A 14,688-nucleotide genomic window follows, 5' to 3' on the forward strand; every position below is an offset into this window, starting at 1 on the left:
CTGCGTGAGGAGGATACAGAGGAAAGAGGAGAGGAAAAAAGGAGGGATAAGAAGGGCAGCAGAGATAATGTGATTTGGCAGTGTGTGTGTGCCTGTGTGTGTGTGCTTGCATGCTGAGTGTGTGCCTCCGAGATGGCAGTCATTACATTTAGTCTACCTATCCTGTTGTGCAGAGCGCGACAGGGAGGCGATGGGAGAGCAGACGTGCAGCCCAATGTGCTTCTCTGCAGAAGTAAACCCAGAAATCATTTATGTAAGAAAATCACACTTCGCCCTCCGCTTGGCTCTCACCAGCCTGACAAACAGACAGAAAGACAGACGGGTGAGCAGACGTCAGGGGGACATTGGGCGAGAATTGCTCGCTGCATTTTGCCGCAGACGCTCAGGCTGCGAGACTAATTACTGCCAGCCAAGACGGTGCGAATGAGGACGAAGAGATAGCGAGGAGTGGACAGCCCGAATCTATCACGCCTGATAGACACTTGTAATAGCTGTCAGGGAAAAAGAGAGAGAGAGATGGGTTTTCAAATGGAGATGTGCTTCAGGAGAAGAGAGGCAAAATGATAGGGATGATGGAATGAAGAAGGGAGGAAAGAGGAGAAAGCTGTTTGGTAGAAATCGAGCTTAAGTGTGAGGGTGTGTGTGTGTGTGAGATAGAGATGCTCCCGCCCCCTCCTGTGGTGCAGAGGGGGATGAAACTTTGCAGAGATGAAAAATCTGCAGTGAAGTGTTTCAACTCTTCAACCCAGCATGCATCCCTGGACTCTTGTAAACTCCCTTCAGGTGTTTGCATGGTGTGTGTCTGTCCCGCATCTTCATTTATTCACTGAAGTGCACCTCTGTATTTTTATTTTCTCAGTGTGTGTTTCTTCTCTGCCTGCGTGTGTTTATATGACACAGGTTCCCATGAACAATCAGGCATGCTGGAGGTGTCAACAGGTTTGTGAAGGGTCAGGGTTAGGTCAGCAGGGTCAGCGGGGGTGGGAAGGGGGAAGGAGAGGGCAACGCTGGAGGGAAGGTGAAAGAGGGAAATGAAGGAGCAGCAACAGGAGGTGGAGGGAGGAGGAGTTGATGGAGTGGGACAGATGGACACAGCAGAGATAAGGAAATGATGAAGGCAGAACTAACACGTGCATGCTTTCTTTAATCAGACGCACCATTTGGAGAGATTCCTTTTCTCTCCTTTAGTTTCCTTTCCGTCCATCCCATTTCATTTTGTTTTGTTTTTTTTCCTCTCCTTTCCTTTGTACTTATTTTCCTTCCGTCCATCTCTCCTTCGCTGTCTGACCTCTCCTTGTAGTGTACAACATTCACTCACATACACATCCACGTGTATCGTGTATCATCTTTCTATGAAGCACCTCGGTACCCTCCCTTTCTTGTCAATATGCTGGCAGAAATCCAGCCTGTGTGTGTGTGAGTGCTCCAGGTGTTGCTGTGCTACGTCAGCCTCATTGAGGGGCCCGCCATCTTGATGTTGTTCATACCAGCTCGCTTCCCAGCAGATACCCGCTCTGCTTTGCGTTCCGGTAGTTACGACATCCCTACATCACTTACAGTCCTAAATGAAACAATAAAGGAAAAGCTGAAGCCAATAATAATGTCAAAGCAGAGGCAGTGGCCTCCGGTGTGGAAAACTAGGTTGTAAAAGGTAGTGGAGACAGCTCCCATCAATCAGGGCAGGAGCTCCACCTCTTATCAGACCACACAGTCAGTCCTGGGGGGGGGGGGGCGGTGGTGAAGGAGGGGTTAATTATTTCCGGATCGAAGGAAACAGAGAGACAATACAGGAACTGTACCTGTGTGTGCCTACTTGCCCAAGGGGAACGTTTAGAGGCTTGCACACATGCCTCGACCGCTGGATTGTGGCGGAATGACTTTCCCTTCCTGTCGAGGCGAGAGTGTGTGTGTGTATACTGTACATTGAACACACTCGTAGGGCACATAACGGGTGTGGAATGCTGTTGAAAAGGTGTACTGAGGTACAGGAAAGGCTGGGAGTGTCACTGCCTCTATAATTACACCTATCATCCCTCAGTCAAATACTTCATATACCGTCATCACTGGCTTTTTTGTAGGATTTTCCATTGTTGCCCCTTAAATCTTTTTAATGCTTGTCTTGTTTGCCTTCAGTTCCCTCTGAAGAAAAAAAAACACACACACGCTCACAGTTTTGGACATATTTGTTCTGCAATAAAAAAGAACTTTCCACTGTTTTCTCACTGTGGATGCTTGCAAAGAGTGTCAAGATCTATCTACGTTTGAGCTGAGTGAATTTCTGCATGAATGTGTGTGTGTGTTAACGTCTGCAAGAGCCTCAGGGTGACTGGAATTGGCTTTGGTATATATGGCAGAATCCAGCTTGTATTTCAGGCAGGTTTTCCCCCTTTTGCTCGACATTCAGTCGTTGCATGGATGATGTAGAAGTCTCAGCTACAGACGCTCCGAACTCCTTCTCATACATTGGACATTCACCTCGTTGTCTCTGCGCAGTTGAACAAGTCAGAGGACATGGTGTACACACATGCACTCACAGGCGGACTTGGATTTCCTCCCAGAAGTGAAGGTTTTATGCACTTTGGAGTCGTGCGGAGTTTCTTGCTGTGTGCCTTGGCCAGCAAATCCTGCGCAGGGGTTGTAGATCCTCCATGGTCGTGTTATGAAAGACAACCAGGAATCGAGAGATGGAAAACAGAGGAGTCAGGCTACAGCCAGGTCAAGGTTTTTTGAAGCTTAGGTGTACAGTCAAAACTAGAGAAAAGCCAAAAAAGAGAGCGCCTTCCCCCATCCCTCTTCTCCCTTCCCCTGCCTGACAACTGCTTCCGTCCCAGACCTTTCTGGCTGCTTTTCTCTCTGATGGGCAGAAGTGCTGGAGTTTTATTACCTTTTTTTAGGCTGCAGAGACCTGTCTGTGCTGCTCCTACTCACCCACACACACTCGCTGCTTGGCATCTACGCTAAAAGGGAGGGTGGTTGGGTGGTGATGTGCAATTCTCACCTGCTCGCAAAGCATCAGTTGTTTTTTTGTTTTTTTCCTCTACACATGCTGCTCTGGCCGTAACTGCATGCTCTGAATCTATAAACGCCAATCACACTGCACACTTGATAACAGAATAGTGGTATTTTCTGAGGGCTCCAGTACAAATGACTGGCTGGGAGTTTGTGGTAACGACAAGTTGGTGTGACGGTATAAAAAGTGGGCCTCCTCTTTTCTGTATTGCTCCTCCTGCATAAGTTGATTTAAGTGCATCCATTGGGGGTTTTGTGGTGTTTTTGGTTCTTAAACTATTGCTTGTTTCTTCCTCTCCCACCTCTTTTTCCACCTTCTTGTGCACCCTCTTCCTCCTCCAATCCGTCCTTTTTGCCTCCCCCCTTCCCACCCCTTCAACCTCCTCCCCCCTCCTCCCTCCCATCCGCTCTGCAGACGCATCGAACAAATACCAAATTTCTAAGCCCACGGTGTGCTCAGTGCACCCGGGGGAGGTGCTGAAGCTGAGCTGCCCTCTGCCGGCAACGGGGACCATCACCTGGACCAAAGACGGCAGCTCTCTGGGCACCAACAACCGCACGCTGATAGAGCAGGAGGTGCTGCAGATCCGTGATGCCACGCCCAAGGATTCAGGCCTGTACACCTGCACCAGCGTGGGCAAAGACACGGTCTGCTTCATAGTGAATGTCACAGGTGAGTCAGGGATGAGACAGCTCAGGCTGGGACAGGATCTGTGGTGATTTAGGGTTGGAATGAGCTCAGCTGAGTCTGGGAAGTGGCCATGGAGCAGATATTTAGTTCCCTCTGAACAACTCTGGGGTCCTTTGAGTGTGAGTGTGTACAACTGCAGTAGCATACGACCACAGTTATCAGAAAAAGGCCCGAGCCTGGCCTTCACTCTAAAATTTGTGTGTGCAAATTTGCGATAAAGTAACTGCATGAACATTTCTGCATGCAATAGTGTATGTGTGTGTATCCGGATTGCGAGAGGGTGGCAGTAACCGTGGTTACTCTGTGCAGATGCCATCTCGTCGGGGGATGATGAGGACGATACAGAACGATCGGAGGACACTGGGGCAGACGGAGAGCAGATAAGTGAGTATGGGAGGCGTGAAACAAGGGATGAATGAGTTAATGATGCGCTACCCTTCCTCACCAACTCCCATAGATTATACAGCCTTAAGCAAGGCACATGAAGTGGACAGCAGAAGACTGGGTGCACCGATCTGACCCTGTCTGCTACTGCTGGGACAATGAGGGTTGACCTGACTAAAACGATCCTTATTCTACTGAAAATAACCACATTTTGCTTCAAGGGCTGGACACTATATCAGTATTATACTGATATAGTGATATGAAACTAGATCTTAGATTTTTGTATATTGTGACATGGCCTTAGTGTTGACTTTTCCTGGTTTTAAAGGCTGTATTATAGTGAAGTGATGTAATTTCTAAACTTACCAGACTGTTCTAGCTGTTCAATTATTTGCCTTTACCCGCTTAGTCATTAAATCCACAGTACTGATGATTATTCATCTCATTGTGTATCTCATTAAAATCTCATTGCGTTAATGTTTTGTGAAAGCACCATTAGTCATCCCTACAATATTTTCGCAATCTCAATAAATATCAGTGTTGAGGTATTTGTTCGATAATATTGTGACATTTCATTTTGTCCATATTCCCGAGCCCTATTTACTTCCTGTAGTAGCATTTGGGACTTTAAAGGAAATATAGGAATAACTGGGAAATATAATTTTGCCTGTGTGCATTCACTTTCTGGTCACTTTATGGTCTAGTTGTGATTCACAATGCAAACGGTTTCTCAATAGATTTCAGAGAGACCAACAGAGATTCAGCATTTTCAAGTTGCGTATTTCCCCATATTAAAGCTTAAAGGGACAATGCAGCCCAAAATCAAAACACATACTTTTCTGTTGCCTGTAGTGTTTTTTATCCATCTAGACAGTTTTGCTGTGAGTTGCAAAGTTTTGGTTCTGTAGAGATGTATGCCTCCTCTTGAATATAATGGAAGTAGATGGCACTCAGCTTGTGGTGCTCAAAGTGGGACTGAATGATTTAGAAAAAAAAAATCAAATTTTGATTATTCTGACTGATATTGCAATTGCAATATAATTTGCAGTATTAAGGGGAATAATAGTTTTTTCACCATTATTCCCTTTTTCATTGACAAACACATTAAAATGTAATTTTTGCAGGGATCTGCACTGAACAGATGCTTTCTTAAGTCTGTAAAATATGTTGTGTAGACCAAGACATCTGCAGCATGACAATATTTAATTTAAAATGTTTTTTTGATGCACATTTTGTCTTTAACAAATATTACACCTGTTGTGATTTGAAAATAGCACTGTTCACAAAACTATTTAGATGTATAAATAGCACTACAGGCCAGAGGTAAAATATGTATTTTTGATTTTGGTGTGAACTCTATAAATCTTGCAAATGTCCTTTGTTTTAAGCCGTGTCCTGGTCTGCAATATTAATGAAAAGTCCCTAACAGCATGTCAGAACGCAAGTCTGGAATGCTGATTGTGATAGCCAAACACTTACAAAGACTTAATCCCTAAGTGAAATAATCTACTTAGCTTTGTCAGTGCTTATTAGCACAGTTCAGACGGCGCGATTATGATTAAGCAGAGAAAGTGGATGGTTTCTAGTCTGTCAGGATTGGGAGATGACAGCTGTTAGCGATGCCAAAACTCATGTCAGCTCTGCCCTGCACCCAAATATCTGCTACTCTATATCTGAGCATTCCTGTCTAGGCCTATACTGTGAGCATGGAGTGTGTATCGTATAGTGTGTGTATGTCTACAGGGAATACAGAGATTCCTGACATTCCTTTAGCTAGTGTCCCTCAGGTAGTCAAGTCTTATGGAGCCAGCCAGTCAGTCAGTCAGCTGGGCTCATCTATTATGAAAGACGCCCATCTGGACCCAGTTACCCACCTGATGGGCCTGTGTGTGTGTGTGTGTGTGTGTGTGTGCATGTGTGAGAAAGAGAAAGTTTTTATCCCGCTTTGTCTATGCGTTGGTGAGTATCTGGTGTAATAATGTGTTTATGTAGCCACATGCACACATGCATGTGTTCACACAAACACACACACACGCTCACTGAAGTAAAGATGAGGGCTTCCACATCTTGTTAAAATTCTCCACACGCATTGCGTCTCACCGTGAGTCCTCCTCCTCCACTTTTGGGCTGACTGTAATTGCCTGAAATCCATTAAATATGGGGGAGAGAGAGGAGCTCAGCAAGAGGAAAAAATGGGGGAGAGGGAAAAGATCCAGCCATTCTGGTGGTAATAAGCTGTTTGAAAACAAAGGCAAAGCTGTTCTGGCAGTACAGTCGCATTTTCTCGCCGTGTGTGTTTCTGAAAATTCAAAACCGAGATTATTATTAAAAGAAAAGGGGGAAGAAGAGGAGAGGGGAAAAAGAGGCAGAGAGAGGAGGAGGAGGGGGTTTGTTGGATTCGGACCAGCACTTCTCTGAGCATGGCGTGGAGCCTTGGCTTCAGGCCGAGGACTGGAGAGAGGGAGGAGGGTGCATGTAGGCGTGGGAGGGAATGAGAGCGGAGAGTGCGGGGTGTAGCTTTATATTCGTGGCTTCTTTTTTTTTTTTTTTTTTTTCTGGAGCAGTCAGAACGGGTTGGGCATGAAGCCACCGCAAAACAGAGCATTTTGATTTGACTTTGTGTAGAAGATTGAACAACGTAAGCTGAAGAGGGAGAGAGTCCAGAGTGTTTGTCCATCATCAGCGGTGGGTGGTGTTATTGGAGGAGACATGGAAGAGCCTCTTCAGGGATCTGTGAGGGAAGCTGTGTTTAAGGAAAGGGTGAGGGTGGGGAAGTGGTGGAGGGTAGCACTGATGTCATGATGAAGTTAAAGAGCCACGTGGAGCTTTGCGCTCTGCATTCAGTCCTGTTGACGACTTTACTCATTATTGTTTACATCATTATTCACTGTCACTGTGTCTCTTCTTTAGTTAAACCTGCACATGGAAGAATAGATCCAGCACAATTAAAGTTGTGACAAAAAGTTAAGACAGAGACATAAAGCACTCGTGCACAGCCCAAAGAGAAGTTTATCCACTGTTAATGAAAAGATTTTAGATCTTACTAATGTAAGAGTGTGAAAAAAAGTGGACAAAATAATAGTTTGAAAATAGTGTGTTATATTTATATTAAAGTTTAATTTCCAATATAAAGTTAAGTTGCTGGTCTGCCGCTGCCTCAATCTATTTGTTAGTTTGTACTAATATGTGACTCTGAACTCAGCTTTTAAATCATCAACGCCACACACCAGCACAAACATAGTAACAGATCGAGGCAGCAGTAGACCAGCAACTCCTGCGGTCTGTGAGGTAAAATTACTGATTTTACTCACAGAGTTTGATTGGTTTGGGTAGAGCAATATTGACAACATAATGCAGGAAAAGTATTCAAAAAATATTGTACACTTAAACTGATATTATTTTTTTTAGGTGGATCTTTTTTAAATACCTTTTGTTGCTGATCCTGTCCACAGCAGTACTTTGCTTAGCTTACATGCTGGTACTCCTCTCTGCTTCTCCAAGCTGGGGGTGTGCTGACTGCCATCTACTGTGGGTAACACACTGACGATCGACGTTAAACAACCCGAACTATCCCTCAAAAGGCCCTGAAAATCTATTAACTGTTTCAGCGTCTTACATGGGTAACAGCGTTCTACATGCACATGCAATTTCTGCCAAAGTTTGAACGGTTTTGGCCATTTCACAACAGTGATTTCAGTATTTTTATTTTGACTGAGCTCAACTCATTCGTTTGAAGTGGGTGGTACTCGATTGGAAAAAGTTGATGTAACATATTCCTGTAAACCAATCAGGATTTAGCAACACTCAATGAACTATTCAAAAACAGTTTGAATTAGCTAAAACAGCATTGCCACAAAGCTGAAAACAAGGGTGTTTCTTGAAACCGTTTTCTCCAAATCTATTGCAACAAGTCGCTTTGTTCAGCTTGCACGGGAAATCATTTCAACGTTGAAACACTACTTTGGGTCACTGATGGATTTATCTCTCCAGAGGAACTTAGAGGGGAAAAAAAAATCATGCCTCATAGCGCAGGAGTTAGATAACCTCAGCTCACCCCGGGCCAGCTTAGGATAAACAGCCGTGAGTGGGGATCCGGATGCACGGGGCTTTGGGGGGAGGCGGGGGTTCCTGGAGTCTGCAGCAGTTGGACCAGCGAGAGTTTGGCTTCATCTGGAGAGAGGTCTGAGGGTCGTCTCGTTTGAAGTGCTGCCCCTCCGGACGGAGAGCATGGGAAACAGCACCGCTCACCTTTCATGTCCCAACCTCATCCTCCGACCCGGCTGCCAGTTTGGGGTCAGGGGTCGTTTCGGAGAGACGGCCTCGCAATGGGCCAGTCTCCACCTAATCTGTCTCTGTCTGAGCGGACGGAGTGATGACAGGGAGGGTGAAACGAAGGGGACTGAGAGGTGAAGATCCAGGAAGACAAGCGCAGATAGTGAGAGTGAGCCGGAAGAAGAAGAAAGGGGGATGACTAATTATAGTTTAAGTGCTTAGCGTATGCATCCATTCAGGAAGGAAGAGCACTGTTTACTGACTTTACTATCCAAGTATGTGCGACTTGTCCGGTTGTGCGTGCCAGAGAAAATGATGGGAGGTGTCTGATAGTATGCAGATTGGACAGGCGGCGGGAAAGAGAGTGGAGGGAGGGCGCTGGAAGCAGATATCCTCCAGGGATGTTAACTTATGTTAGAGGGTCATACTAAAGTCAGGAGTGGTCTTATCTGTGGGCATTCCCTCTTGTTGCTTGTACTTCTGCTATTTGGAGAGGAAGTGATGGTGTGGAAGACCGTTTGGGTTGTTGTTTGAGTTTCTCTTCCCCTCCGAGCCCCATCTGCTTAGGCAATCACACTCCCAGGTGCAGAGAGAAAGGGCGGGTGGGGGGCTCGGAGGAAAATCCAGCTGACGGAGAGGCAGAAATTGGGAGAAAAAAGAGGCAACCAGGGAATGGACAAAACACGGGGAAGGCGACAGATTCCAGTAGGAGAAGTGGTTGATAAAATCTGGAAAAAAGCGGTGAGAACTCTAAAATCCTTCGTTAAACGTGACATTCATTTTCTCCCCTGGCGGCACATAATGATTTTCCAGGGGTGATAAGCATCCCTGGCCCCTGCTGTCCATATCTAGCCAAGTGACAGGCAGATAAACAGGGGAGCTATGGTAATTGGAGGAAGTGGAGGCAGAAAAAAAGCTGCTAAGTGGAATGAGATGAAATTGAATGTGATGGTCTAGTTACCCTCTTGGCAACGCCCAGGCACATTCTCCCCTCAGAGCTGATGTTTTTTCCCCCTCCGCAACACCCCGCCGAGCCTACAGGGAAAGTGTGTGTTTTTATTTAACTGTGTGCAGCTCTGGGTTGTGTTATGTTAGACGGCGGGTCACTCGGTGTTGCCAAAGGAGGGGGAGGGTTTGTGGGGTCTCTGGGAGTGTTAGGAACGGTTCAGGTTTGGCTCCTCTGCAGTCACGCTTCCATGTATATCTGCCGTAGTCGGTCCAAGGCCCCTGAAGCCAAACTGTTAATGCTGAGGAGATGATTAGGAAATCTCACCCTGACTGAACACCAACTGTTCTCTGGTTTTAGGCGCTCCGTATTGGACCTCGTCAGCAAAGATGGAGAAGAAGCTGCATGCGGTGCCAGCTGCCAACACAGTCAAGTTCCGCTGTGCTGCAGGAGGCAACCCCCGGCCCAAGCTGCGCTGGCTTAAAAACAGCAGGCCTTTCCGCCAAGAGGACCGCATGGGAGGGTATAAGGTAGGATAAACAGTAATACATCATACTTTTTATTACAAATGTCAACCCACTCACTGCTTTCTTTACTTTTTACTGCTTTCTGTGCTGCAATACTTCTGACCATTTTGCAAATGTATTTACAAGAGACGTCAAGCCTCCTTCTTCCAATCATTCCCCAGCTGTCCTTTCACCCCTTTTCCACCCTTCACTGGAGAGACGGGAGCAGAGTAGACAGAGGAAACGAGGGCAGGGTTTCTGGTGTGAAATTGGAATTGCTCATCCGTGCGCCTCCTCTCGCCAGGATACTTTGCAGAGCCTCTCACTGTAACTCGAAATGGTTCTTTACCCCCCAACAATTAGAAACTTAAGCCCGGGACTTAAGGGTTAAATGCCCCCAGACAGTAACGTATAGAGAAAGTAGGTAGCGTCAGGGTTGAAACGAGTTGAGAATGCTGAGGTAACTCAATCAGGGAGAACAGGTCCCACTGGCTTTGGTCGGAGACTGGTATGTGATTCCACGACAGCATGTGATTCTGTTGTTTTGAAATGTGATTCACAAACACTATTGCAGAGCTGGTCACAGTTTAAACCGATTAATCTTTAATGTTCTGCGCAGCTTTCTGACACTAAAATTAAAACTATGAATGAGCTCCAGTGCATTCCCTGGTTCTTGTAAGGAGAACCAAAAAATATAATGTTCATTTTCATCAGTTTAAATCCATGTCAGTAGTAGCCTTAAATGAGTATGACTTTCTATACACAGCACATTGTAAGACATAAAGATGCTGACCAGAACCATCAAGGTCTCTTTGGCTTGCACCTATAAGAGAACCCTTTTTGGTTCCTGGTAGAGTTCTACCTAGAACCCAACATAACAGGTTATAACTATACCTATCTGTAAAAGGTTTCACCCAGAACTCACTTTAAAAGTTTCCACAGAGAACGCTTCTGTGATATAATGGTTCTAATTGTTCTTCAGTGGGTTTATGTAGGGTCTACCCTACCCCTTTGGAACTCCAACTTATTTCTAAGAGTGTACTGTAATTCCAGCAAAAGAGCTTAACTTGTGAAACTGTCTCTTGCTGTAGTCTCGTTCATGGAAATAAACAGTCTGAGTTGATTTATATGTGCTGAACATACCTGATTCTGTGTGTCATGGGAAAGTAAAGCTCATGTGGTTGTGTTTTATTTTCTCTTTATATAAAAAAAAGCCTGAAAACATCTACAACTCTTAATATGAAGAATTCCTTCACTGTGACGGAGTCTATTTAGTTTGCAGTTTAGTTATATTTGCTCCTAAATTCCTCTCTTTGTCTTCAAAAACAAGCAGCATTTACTGTATATGTGCTCGAGTAGTGCTGATAGAGTGGAATAACAGTTTAAATGGACAGGTATGAAATTAATTTATGAAAAGATCCAGTGATGCTGAACGAGTCTGAGGCTCCTGGTTAATGATTGACGGTTTATGAGGAAGCGCATCTCCCTGCCAGGAAAGTTTAGGAGCAGATTATGTTGATGTAGCTGCTAATGTCGCTTCCCTTTGGCTTTCAGCGGGCTCAGTACAGCGGAGACAAAAAACAGCCGCGACGTGACGGAAATGATACAGCCAGGCTGTCAGATACACTGTGGGCAGCTCATTTCTCTCTTTTTGTCCACAAATGTTGGACAAAAGCCGTACCTGAGCCCAGCCCTGTGGCATAATCTCTCCATTGTGTGAAATGTAGGCCTGTATAAGCAGTAGCTACAGTCTGTCTTCTGTGTGCAGACGGAAACACTATTATTGGCTCACACCTGTGGATTCCACGTAGCGGTGAAACTATTTCTGCAAATAATTATGAATAACTGTGTGTTTGAAAGTGCCTAGACTGGAAAGGTTGGTTTAATTACCCAAGATGCAAGTGATGGACAGAAGAATTAGACGATTACAGGAAAGTATGTGGGACTCTACTACTGTAGGTGTAACAATCTGTTTATTTTTACTGTTGTAAAAAGTTTATCAAACTTCCCCTTCCTAAGTCCCACCCCTTTTCACTCTGTGTTCCAATGACAGCTGAGCAAGACTGCTACCTGTAATCTGGGTCAACTTTCTCACTTCCTGTTTTCTATATTTAGATATGGTTGGCTTACCTATGTCAAAAAGAAAACCAAAACTTGAAGCTGGTTAAAAGCATTGTTGGCAGACCTGTAAAAGCAACATATTGACACATCTTAAATTAGATAATGTTTGCAAAATTAGTTAATCTACACCAGTCATTAGCGAGCCAGTTGGCTAATGTTTTGCTAATATTTGCCAGCTAGTTTCATGATACATGGAAAGAATTGTGGCCATGAGACATTTTGTGTTTAAATCCCCAGATGTGACCTTCTGATTGCATAAAAAAGTCAACTCTACAATTCAGAGCTCCCAAAATGACTGAGAACTAAGAACGTAATTGGAACATTTTTCCCAGCAGTTGATGTAATTTGCAGGAAAAACGAAAATATTCTCGTGTTATAGAGTCATTCTGCTGGGATCAGCCTGTCATCAGCCTCAATATTGTTTTCCAGCACGCTGCATCAGCTGTCGACTTTCACTCTTCCAACCAAATCCCGTCTGTCATCTTTCTCATTTAGCGCTTGCTCTTTATGTCTGTTAATGTCACCTGTATTTCTCTGTATTTGCGTGTTTATGTGAGCGTGTGTGTCATTGAGCGTGTCAACGTTTCCGTCCGCTCATAACAAGAAACTCCTGCCTCTTGTTTCCAGGTGCGTAGCCAGCACTGGACCCTGATCATGGAGAGCGTGGTGCCGTCGGACAAGGGCAACTACACCTGCCTGGTGGAGAACGAGTTTGGATCCATCAACCACACCTACACCCTGGACGTAGTGGGTCAGTACTATGCACAGAAAAAACACACACTTAGACTCAGAGTACACCTGTGAGGCCAACAAAGACGGAGTGAAGGAATGGAGGAGGAGGGGGAGACCAGTGGAAAGAGTTCTCACACTGAGAATAGTGTGTGTGTGTGTGTGTGTGTGTGTGTGTGTGTGTGTGTGTGTGTGTGTGTGTGTATGCATGCATGCATGCTGTTTGATCGCCCAGGTGCACTCTAGATGCAGGTGCAGGTCAAGGAGTGCTGCCAAGTGTGTGGAAGCTAAAGGTGCACATGTCAACAGGCTTAATGTAGTCTCCATTTGGTTATATAATGTAATGTTTTATTCAGTTAGGTAAATCCTACTTTCATGATGATATAATATGTTTATGATGTCCAATTATAGTGTGCTCCTTATGACAAATTGTAACTCCAAGCAGGCTAAAACCTACTCAAGTAATTATTTTTCATAGGGCGATTTAAAGGGATAGCTCGGATTATTTAATGTAGGGTTGTATTAGGTATTTATCAATAGTCAGCAGAAGAAGGAGAAGCAGAGAGGGGCACCAGCACAGAAGCTAAGCAATTAACTACTACTGCTGTTATATAGGCCATTTTCATATACTTCAAAAGCAACCAAATTCCGTAGGTAAAATCATTAATTTTATCTTGCAGAATAAGGAGGTTGCTGGAGTGATGTCTGATGCCTTGATCTGTTAGTTTGAGTTATTGTGTGACTTGTGTAAAGCTGAATTATTCTTTTAAAACATTGCAGTCACATGATAACACAAGCAAGCTAACAGATTGAAGCAGCAGTAGAACAGCAGGTCCTGTGTTCTGCGAGGTAAAATCACTGATTTTTTCCTATGGAGTTTGGTTGGTTTGGAGAGAGTATTATTCAGCGTGTGCAACGAAAAGTGGTGAAATTATAACACACACTTAAACTGATATTTTTTTTTATTTTGGGTGGAACTTTTTTCAGGGCCTAAAATACATTTTGTTGCTGCCCCTGTTATCAGTAGTTCATTCTCTCTGTTTCTACAAACTGAGGACATGCTGACCGTCATCTACTGTAGGCAATACACTGACTATGGAGAAGTACCTCATACAACCCCACTTTAAATGATCTGAACTATCCCTTTAAAGGGTCAGTTCACCTAAATCACAAAAAAATATTTTCACTGGAACTGCTTTTTACTGAAGACATATTTCCTCTGAAATTTGCTGACTGTAAAGTCTATGGAATATCCTGAGTAACAGAGACACTGTTTCTGGAAAGAAAACACACACCGTTGTCCAGTTTTCTCAAATGCAATTTTCCATGACTTGAGCACCACTACATGGCTAATAAACAGAATGTGCATGGCTCAATACTGCACGAGGTAAGTGGAAAGATATGTTTATTTGTGTGATTTGGGTGAGCTGACCCTGTAAGGTCGGCAGAGGTATGATGGGGACTTAAACCGGTAGCGGATGATCGTTTAGTGTCCCTCTCTGAGGACACGCAGTGCTGTCCTCAGCACTATTACAGCAAGTTCAGACCCAACTCAGTCAACCCCTCACTATGACCTTTGGAGCGCAGAGAGCAAAGAGTGTTTTTCTGCTCAGTTTGCAGAATCGATAGATGGCGGCGACAACAAGGGGCGAGGGATAAAGACAGCGGATCAATGTGTGCATGTGTGTTTGTGTGAGAGCAACTTTGCCCTCAATTTGATGTGGACCTACACTCGAACCACTATACAAGCAATCAGTGCACATCAAAGTTTATCTGACACAGTTCTTCTTCTAAAGGCTGGTCAATAACCTGCAGATAACCTGAGCAGACATGCAGCTGCAGCAGTTTGATTCACAGAGGAGCATTTAGGGGCCACTGGTCACTCCATGCGTCAGTAGTCTGTATGCAGAATAATTCTCCTACTGACTCCATTGTCCTGAGCAGACCTACTGTAATTACATACTTCTGTTTTGATTAGCGTCTCCATAGTAATAAGGAGTATTATTTTCATTATATCAGATGGAGATTGA

The 14,688-nt window shown here is 44.6% G+C and overlaps 1 protein-coding gene across 6 annotated transcripts in view; it reads left to right on the plus strand.

Annotated features, from left to right (window-relative positions):
- Positions 1-14,688, plus strand: part of fgfr2 (fibroblast growth factor receptor 2) — a 50,075-nt gene that overhangs the window by 9,343 nt on the left and 26,044 nt on the right. For 4 of the 6 annotated variants that reach the window (XM_084735402.1, XM_084735401.1, XM_084735400.1 and 1 more), the window contains exons 3-6: positions 3,425-3,682; positions 4,010-4,084; positions 9,663-9,832; positions 12,557-12,680. In XM_084735402.1, coding sequence (XP_084591528.1) covers positions 3,425-3,682; positions 4,010-4,084; positions 9,663-9,832; positions 12,557-12,680 — 627 coding nt within the window. The remainder of the gene's footprint in view (positions 1-3,424; positions 3,683-4,009; positions 4,085-9,662; positions 9,833-12,556; positions 12,681-14,688) is intronic. The other 2 variants (XM_084735403.1, XM_084735404.1) reach the window with 2 other exon arrangements.

This window comes from Lutjanus erythropterus, chromosome 14 (genome assembly GCF_056507025.1).
Source record: "Lutjanus erythropterus isolate fLutEry1 chromosome 14, fLutEry1.hap2, whole genome shotgun sequence".
NCBI classification, from domain to species: Eukaryota; Metazoa; Chordata; class Actinopteri; order Lutjaniformes; family Lutjanidae; genus Lutjanus; species Lutjanus erythropterus.